This window comes from Macrobrachium nipponense, chromosome 29 (assembly GCF_015104395.2).
Source record: "Macrobrachium nipponense isolate FS-2020 chromosome 29, ASM1510439v2, whole genome shotgun sequence".
Taxonomy (NCBI): Eukaryota; Metazoa; Arthropoda; class Malacostraca; order Decapoda; family Palaemonidae; genus Macrobrachium; species Macrobrachium nipponense.
Window position 1 is genome coordinate 26,415,437 of NC_061092.1, and position 10,000 is coordinate 26,425,436.

The 10,000-nt window shown below is 36.9% G+C and overlaps 1 protein-coding gene across 8 annotated transcripts in view; it reads right to left on the reverse strand.

Annotated features, from left to right (window-relative positions):
- Positions 1 to 10,000, reverse strand: part of LOC135206203 (serine/threonine-protein kinase fray2-like) — a 568,179-nt gene that overhangs the window by 82,077 nt on the left and 476,102 nt on the right. Inside the window, exon 1 of one of the 8 annotated variants that reach the window (XM_064237539.1) lies at positions 1,959 to 2,065. The exons of 6 other annotated variants lie outside the window; for them this stretch is intronic. In XM_064237539.1, coding sequence (XP_064093609.1) covers positions 1,959 to 1,962 — 4 coding nt within the window. In that variant the 5' untranslated portion in view covers positions 1,963 to 2,065. Of the gene's footprint in view, positions 1 to 1,541; positions 1,734 to 1,958; positions 2,066 to 10,000 lie in introns of those variants that run through there. One more of the 8 variants, XM_064237537.1, reaches the window with a different exon arrangement.

Below are 10,000 nucleotides of genomic sequence, written 5' to 3' on the forward strand. Positions count from 1 at the left end.
ACACTTACCTCTCTCTCTCTCTCTCTCTCTCTCTCTCTCTCTCTCTCTCTCACTTATCAACATTAGGTCCTTCAGCCTATGACAAAATACCTCGGCTGACACACTGAGCTTTTGTGTCAAAGTTAATTAGACAAAATTCCATTTATCTACTCTATTAAATATGAAAAAGACTAACACATACGAAGAAGGCTAAAATTATGAAAATAGCATAAGAAACTCTGAAAAAAGATTTAAAAGCATAAAAAAGGGTCGCAATATGAAAAGACTTAAAATTATGGAAAAACTTAAAGAATATGAAAGACTGATATTCTTTCTATCATTTTCAGGCTTCTAACTGTTTATAAGATAAGAAATTATGAGAGAGAGAGAGAGAATTAAATTTTCACTAAAACAATTGCTTGTATATTTTCCCAACTCAAACAACATTTCGTTAAACGAGAGAGAGAGAGAGAGAGAGAGAGAGAGAGAGAGAGAGAGAGAGAGAACTTCAATTCCCAATTCTCTCTATTTCATTCACGTTTCAAACTGTTCATAAGATACGTAATTGCAATGAGAGAGAGAGAGAGAGAGAGAGAGAGAGAGAGAGAGAGAGAGTTAAATTCTCACTAACACAATTGCTTGTATCTTCATACTTCTCTAGTTATCTTCCCAACTCAAACGTTTGGTTAAACGTCAAAGAGAGAGAGAGAGAGAGAGAGAGAGAGAGAGAGAGAGAGAGAGAGTTTCAAATTCTCACTAACACGATCGCTAGCATTTCAAACTCTCTCTTGTTAACTTTCAAATTCTCTCCATTACCTTCCAGTTGCAAACTGTTTTTAAAAGAAACAAAATTGTAACGAGAGAGAGAGAGAGTTAAATTCTCACTAACACAATTGCTTGTATCTTCAAACTTCTCTAGTTATCTTCCCAACTCAAACAACGTTTGGTTAAACGTCAAAGAGAGAGAGAGAGAGAGAGAGAGAGAGAGAGAGAGAGAGAGAGAGAGAGAGAGAGTTTCAAATTCTCACTACCACGATCGCTAGCATTTCAAACTCTCTCTTGTTAACTTTCAAATTCTCTCCATTACCTTCCAGTTGCAAACTGTTTTTAAAAGAAACAAAATTGTAACGAGAGAGAGAGAGAGAGAGAGAGAGAGAGTTAAATTCTCACTAATACAATTGCTTGCATCTTCAAACTTCTCTAGTTATATTCCCGACTCAACAATGTTTGGTTAAACGTCAAAGAGAGAGAGAGAGAGAGAGAGAGAGAGAGAGAGAGAGAGAGAGAGAGAGAGAGAGTTTCAAATTTTCACTAACACGATTGCTTGCATTTCAAACTCTCTCTCTTGTTAACCTCCCAATTCTCTCCATTACCTTCCAGTTACAAACTGTTTTTAAAAGATGCGAAATTGTAACGAGAGAGAGAGTTAAATTCTCACTAATACAATTGGTTAAATTTCAAACTTCCCTCGTTAACCCAGCTGAACGCCTGACCAAAGAAGAAGAAGTTGCCAGATGACCTGCGACGACTTTCTGGGGTTTAATCCGCACACACCCACCTACCTCGATCCATTGCTAGAAGCGAGAGGCCTCTCTCTCTCTCTCCCTCCGAGTACTCGGGCGGTCACAGCAATGATGAAAGAGGAGAAAGAAGGGGAGCCCCGCTGCTAAGGAAGGACCACGGCAAGAGAGAGGAAAGGAGGAGCCAAGATCCACCGCCTGCGCCCACAACTGAACCCTTCCACACACTGTGGGTGAGGGTGGGCGTGTTGTGATGCAGGCTTCACTGATATGCCCACTTCCGGTACCCTTGCTCGGACCGGCCTCTCTCTCTCTCTCTCTCTATCATCTGCTGAGACACATACACGTGTGTGTGTGTGTGTGTGTGTGTGTGTGTGTGTGTGTGTCGTCGCTGGGTCTCTCTCTTACTCTTCCCCCCACCCCAAGCTAGATAACAGAATTGCCAGTCAGTTAACTCACACATCAACAATCCATGGACACTGAACTGTGATTGACAAGCCGAGAGCAACGTCGATTTTCCTTCGCTGCCCACAAGAGAGTTCAAGTGACTGACTACTACACTTCGGTCCCCAGGCGTCTAATCTGTGCAAGATAGCTGCTCTGGGGCGTTTCTACCACCTAGATGAACCACACAGCGAGATGGGATGCCTCTGTTGCCAATTTCTGGGTCAGCGATCCAGACTGCAATGCATTGCTACCCTAATGCTATTCTATTTGGATTTTAAAACATTTTTATCCATCAAATTAGTTACTTAGTTTTTCTATTTACTAAGGTAGATCTCCTCTATCTGCGTTCCCCTTCGTTATGAACACTATATTCTTGGGAAGCTTGAATTTCAATTCAATGGGCCCTGTGGACTTATTCCATATGAACAACGTTCATCTTCTCAATAAATATAATAAAAATAATATCATTCACGGGGAGAAAGAATGACTTTGTTTCTTTCCCCGAAAAACTTACGATACGTACAATACTGAAATGGCGGAAAATTTTAGTTCAAGAGGAACAATACTCTGTGGCTTACTTTCCAGGAGAAACTCGCAATACACGCAATACTGGAATTGGAGTAAATTTCAACAGTAACATTGTGGCCTACTGTTTTCGAAAAGCTAGAGAAGAGAAAAGACATGGCATAAAAAGAGCACTTATCACCAGCGAACAGCGTTCTCAACCCTGACAGCACCACAACAGACAGCAGCATCAGTGCAAGGAACGCACTGCACTGGTACAGCCTCCCACATTCTGTTGAGTCACTGTGCAAAACTGCTGTTCAGAGGACCATAGAATCACTTCATTCCCTAAACAATAACATCCCTGTAAGAGGTCGGTTTAGATTGAGCTGGCCTTATGCCAACACAGACCTTTACTCTAAGATGTCCTTGAATGTGGTAAGGTGTGACGACTTGAGTATTTGTTGACACGAAGGCTACAGTAGGCTGAGGGCTCTTCAAGAGAGGGAAAGATATACAGATAAGAAGCAATAAAAGGCAGAAGATCTACATTCTTGGGGATGCAAATAACTGACGTCACAACACCGATGGTCATCGATACGACGACTGACTGCTACTGTCATGGGGAGCCAAGGTCATTACATATGTCAATAACAAAGGAGAAGGAGTTTTCAGACGGACGTCGCTCTCGCAGAAGAAAAGGCCCCGAGGCTCATAAAATTCAGTTTTTTAGGGAACGTGATCTTTCTTCCAGTTCGTTTGTGACCTTTCAGAAGAAGACCTGATGGACAATAGAATCTTAAGAGCTGTGTATCACGGGGAATTCAATTCACGTTTACGGAAAAGGCTCTCATTTCTAAATGTCACTGAGAGAATGGGTCTATGGCGGAGTCTATGGCGAATGTTAATGGTGCATGTATTGATGATCAGGATGAGTAATTAAAACCCTATAAAGGAAGTGGCTAAATAAACACACATTAATCATGTCTACATAAGAATGCACGCAGACTAACGCGTTATATATATATATATATATATATATATATATATATATATATATATATATATATGTATATATATTATTAACATAACTGTATGCACTAAATCACTGAATTTAACATAAAGAATATCTGTACCAGACAAAAAGCCAATGGCTTCTCAAATATCTGCAGTTCAGCCGAGTAGTAAAAAGGAAAATCATAAAGATAAGTATTTCAATCAGATGACCGAGTTGAAAATAGCACATAACGAGCAGCTTACAAAAACCACAAACGATTAGGGAAAAAGTATACAGGTACACAGGCGCCATTTAACTCAACGTCATTGACTTCTGTCTTTGGGATACACACGGTGAGTATACAGGACTCCGGCACATCTTCATTTGATATCTGAAGTAATTTAAATCCAGCAGCCTTGAATGCCGCCGATCTGAAGAAGAAGAAGAAGAAGCTACTGAGAGAGAGAGAGAGAGAGAGAGAGAGAGAGAGAGAGAGAGAGAGAGAGAGCTTTGCAATGACCTTGACGCAAAAGGAAGTGTTTTTGTTGCACACACTGCAATATGCAGAGGTGGCTCTGGAAGATGTGCTGTCACACTCGTTTTTTGGGGAGTTTGGCAGACTTTCTCTCTCTCTCTCTCTCTCTCTCTCTCTCTCTCTATCTCTCTCTCTCTCTCTCTCTCTCCGAGATGAAATGCACGTTGGACAACGGCCTCAAGTCTAAACGTGAGACTAGATCTAACATTTAAACAAAAAGATCAATTTAATCAACGGACGTGAAGACTTACTAAATCATAAATATCATCATAAACATTGTTCTTATTTGTTTGTGAACACACAACCTTCTATGCATGAATGAAAGCATTTAAACTTGCGCAGTGTTTGTGTGTGTGTGTGTGTGTATGTATATATATATATATATATATATATATATATATATATATATATATATATATATATATATATATATGCGATACCTCACGCGCAAATATTTAAAGAATAAACGACTAAAACTCTAATGAGCGTTCCAACAATAATGCAGACACACACACACACACACACACACACACACCCTTATACACCCGGCAGCCGTGCAGCGAAGTGTGCAAGTCATGTATCCTGTTTTAGGCTCTATAGCCCTAACACTCCGTAATTCACGACACCTCCACACCCCGTCCTCACTTTTTTTTTCTATTGTTGCTTTGCATACTTAAATGCTGATTTGAAGTGTACATACTTTTAAGTATGCATTACGACCAATGTAATGTTAAGGACTGTTAAGGTGAAGAATGCACACAGAATTGTCTGGTTGTGTGAATTATTTTCATACTTTAATGCTACAAACAAACTGTGTGAATTTTTTGCATACTGAAATACTGAGTATGAAAGTAAATGCGTTTCAGTATGCATCATTGACAATTAACTGTAAAGGTGAAGAATGCACAGTGAATGGTCTGGCTATGTGTGTGAATTTTTTGCACATTTAAACACTGATTACAAAGTGTGCATATGTTACAGTGTGCATTCAATAAACTCTTTAGGTGAAGCGTACCGACATATTAATAAATGCACACTGAATGTGTATGCTCTAAGTGTGAATGAATTTGGCAAGGCGTGTGTAAGTGTGTGTGTGTGTGTGTGTGTGCGCGTGTATCTTTCTGAGTGTGTGTGTAAGTGTATGAATCTTTGTGTGAATGTGTATATTTGTGTGTGTTCGTGTAAGTGTGGCTATCTTTGTGCGTGTGTATAAATGTGTGTATCCTTTGTGCGTGTGTGTAAGTGTGTGTATCTGTGTGTGTGTTTTTACAGCATACTAAGTGCGCTTTAGCAAGCTGTAGGCAAATCATGCATGCATAATCAAGAAAGTATATCAACTTCAGCTGTATGAAGTGAGGACAGAAGAATAATTTATGCATCATCACGTGAGGACATGTGAGGACGTTATGAATGATTCAATATGTGTAGATATTTAATTATGAAGTATGAAATGTTGATACGGGAGGATATTAAATTATGAAGCATAAAGCGAGGCTACACGAAAGATACGAATTATCGCGTATACGAAGTTTATCATAAAGTCTTGAGTTGGGAAAACCATCAACCACCTCTCTCTCTCTCTCTCTCTCTCTCTCTCTCTCTCTCTCTCTCTCTCTCTCAGCATTTTTTTAAACTAAGAAATACAATACTCTCTATCTCTCTCTCTCTCTCTCAGCAATTTTTTTAAACTAAGAAATACAAAACTCTCTCTCTCTCTCTCTCTCTCTCTCTCTCTCTCTTCTCTCTCTCTCTCATTAAAGTGTTTAGATCCAGCTGAGAAAAACCATAACTCTCTCTCTCTCTCTCTCTCTCTCTCTCTCTCTCAAAGAATGTTTTAGTTCAGTTTCTTAAAACTAAAAAACAACAAAATTCTCTCTCTCTCTCTCTCTCTCTCTCTCTCTCTCCCCTAAAACAAAAAACCTACAAAATAATTCACATACATTCTCGATCCCCAACAGAGACCGAAGCACATTTTTTTTTTTTTTTTTTTTGCAAAGGAAGAAAACAACCATGTTTGCGAAATCCCTTCTTCCTCGTGAGGCGCAGGAATTAGTTTGTGACTCTAAACAAACCTTTTAGATTCACGATTACGCCATGCGGGAATTATAGGAAAAGTAGGCGGGAATTACACTAGCTGGGAAAGACAAGAGGAAAATAAATTTTTATTTTTTGGTGAAAATTTTCTTTTAACGTGAACAATGTAAGTTTCTTAACGTTGCCAGATGGTGTATCGCATACAAAGGATACTATATCTGTTTTGGTAAAGAAACACAGGAAGGTGTGTAAATATATTTAAATTTCTACTTACGTTTGTGTAATATACATGCCTATCTACCTGTATATATACATATGCATATACATAAATACTTTGCGTATATATATATATATGTATATTATATATATATAATAATATAGTATATATATATATATATATATATTATATATTATATATATATATATATATACGTACACACATATAAAGGCGTATTCATAGGATTGCGCGTAAGTGCGTGCATGCGTGCGTACGTACCAGCCTACACTATCCAGAAATTTCCACACATCTCTCTCTCTCACCTCTTTAGAGACGCAAGATTAATAGCAATCGCTCAAAGGAGTGAATTTTGCGCAATATCCGAATCGGGAGATAAAATGAAATGAAGACGACAGCAACACACACCTGCACCGGATGGCAGTCTCTCTCTCTCTCTCTCTCTCTCTCTCTCTCTCTCTCTCTCTCTCTCTCTCTCTCTCATTAAAGTTTTTAGATCAAGCTGAGAAAAACCATTAATTTGCCTGTCTCTCTCAAAGAATGTTTTAGTTCAGTTTATTAAAATCTCTCTCTCTCTCAACTGTGGTCCAAATCATTAATAACTAATCAATGCCAACATCACTATTAAATTTTTCACTTGAACATTTTACGGTTAAATACATTTTATTTATATATACTTATATATAACATACGTATATATACATATATATATATATATATGTATATATATATATATATATATATATATATATATATATATATATGTAGAACGAAATTATTACCAACTAAAAATTATCCTTCGGTTAACATATATGTAAATATATTGTAATTCCGAGGGAGAGCGAATTGGATATTAAATGAAATTTGTAGCTTAATACATACATAGCATATGTATATATGTGTTAATTCATTACGGTCTAATTAAGATTATACGGATTAAGGAATGAAGATGAGCATATATAATTATGAGAAGACCTACAAGGGATTAAGTAATTTAGTGTGATGAATTAAATACATAATGAATAAACGAATATGTGGAATGTATGAAGTGTATGAATAAAGTGAATCTTGTGAAATTTATGAATAAAGAGATTCTTAGATGAATGACCAATAGGTTTAATAAATGTATGAATAATGTGAATCTTGTGAAATTTATGAATAAAGATATCCAGAAGATGAATGGCCAATAGGCTTAATAAACGTATGAATAAAGTGAATCTTGTGAAATTTATGAATAATCAGATCCGAATGATGAATGTGAATAATAAATGCTATATACTTCTACAGGTTTATTTTGTATAACGCTTTGGATGAATGAAATGCACAATGAATAAACGAACCTGTGGCATGTATAAAATGTATGAATAAACAGATTCACAGGATGAACAACGAATACCTTTCATAATTGGAATTTACATTTACATATCTGAATTTGGAAAATGCTCTATCTCCGTCTGCGATTCTATTCATTAAACTGGGCATGAATGTGCCCATTTCTACTCTCTGAGCCAAAGGATGACACCCACAATACCCCTACTCAACCACCAGTGCCCGCAAAGCCCACCTTGCAAAACCGTACGCTTACAAAAATGTAATAAAAAGGATTTTATTTTTTTTTTTTAAGGCAATCGGATCGTGCAGTAATGAAAGCGTCAAATGCAGCATCACTACCGCTGCAAAAGTGGACAGTGACGGTCGACTGTACTCGGTGATTAGCGTCCAGACGACGTAGTACGTGTTCATAAGGACGTCGTGATTCGAAATCCCGTGAGCTTGAGCCGTTCGTACCTTTAAGTACAGTACTTGAGATGTGGCTTTGTACCTAGTTTGTCTCTAACACACGCGTTGCGTGAGCGAGTTACCCTAATGTTGTGTGCATACATGCTCATGCACGTACTGTGCACTTACACACACATTTATATACATACACACACACATGTATATATATACTATGTGCGTGTGTGTGTGTGCGTGTGCGTTTTATATGAGTCTGTGCGTAAAACCAAAATTTCTAAGCGCCTGTGTATGTGTACTGTTGTACAACTAATTCATAATAAAATAATAAATATATGGTAAACACGAGATAAAACAGAATGCATTAATAAAACAAATGGCTTTTACTACAGTTCAAAATCATTCCACACACAAAAAAATATATATATAACTGATACCAAACTAACGAGCAATCATTAAGTGAAGGGATATTTTAGAAATTATTATTATCATTAATATTATGCAGAAGATGGACCCTATTCATATGGAACAAGACCACCAAAGGGGCCACTAATTTGAAATGCAAGCTCCCAAAGTATATGGTTTTCATTTGAGAGAAAACGGATAAATATTTTTAGGACAAGAAAATAAAAGAAACTGATATACTGGAAAATTAACAAAAAGCCAATATCAACAAAATGCTAAAACAAAAAATAAAAGTAGCAAAAGCAAACATCAACAAAATACTAAATAAAAAAAAATAAAAAAATCAATTAGAAAGAGAACGCATCAATATTTATAGCACCGCTTGTAGTAACACCGGTAATAAGTTCTTCTCGCCGTGTTCCTATCGATGGACGTGTGAACGGCGTGACAGTTACCTAAATGAGGCTTCGGGAAAGATAATATAAATGTTAATAACTTCTCCCGGTCTAATAAGGATATTCACGGGCCTATTTACATGCCTGTAGGATCTCGTGGCCTCTGAAGTCTCTCCTCCAGCTGAAGAAAGGTTTATTCTTTGTGGATGTTTTGTAATTCAGTCTTCTGTGAGATAAGGAAAAATTCTAAAATAAAATTGGTGTTGTATTATCTACATTGGAAAGTGATTCATAAAAAAAGGTTTGACAGTAATGTGTTTCAATTTACTGAGAGTATCAATGAACCATAAGGTTCTATGATAAACTTCATGATTATATATATGTAGTGTTAATATAGATAATTTATATATATCTTATATATATATATATATATTATATATATATATAATATATGTATATTTCTGTTACTATGATAACGATTAACTTTTCAGTTATATACATGTTGGGACATCTCGTCTGTTGAATTTTGCTTTGCAAATATTTATATATATATATATAATATATATATATATATATATATATATATATATATATTGTGTACAAAGCACAATTCAACAGACAAGATGTCCCAACATGTATATAACAAAAGTTAATAGTTATCATAGTAACAGAATTAACCAGAAAGAGAGAGAGAGAGAGAGAGAGAGAGAGAGAGATCCGCGCATAACATTCGTCAAAAAACATTCACAAAATACACCAATTTCGGCACATGGCAGCTGGCATCATTTTCCATTAAGCCTAACAGGTTTCTGGGGGCCGTAGGAATACATAAATGGATCTCTTTGCATAACTAATGCTGGTGTGTCCGTGTACGTGTACATGCACGTGCATATCTGGGTCACACGGCATCATTAATCGTCTGCAGGTGATTGGACGCTAATGAATTAGGGGTCGGTAAAAAAAATGTACGTCTGATATGTAAATATTATGCTAATAAAATGAATTGACGTTTGGAATACTCGTTAGGTGGCGTGACTCTCTCTCTCTCTCTCTCTCTCTCTCTCTCTCTCTCTCTCTCTCTCTCCAGTCCATTTTTGTCATTTGGGTTGGATTTAAGAAGCTTGTCGAATGGCTCTCTCTCTCTCTCTCTCTCTCTCTCTCTCTCTCTCTCTCTCTCTCAGCTTGCATCTCTTTCCTGTCACAAAAATTGGATCA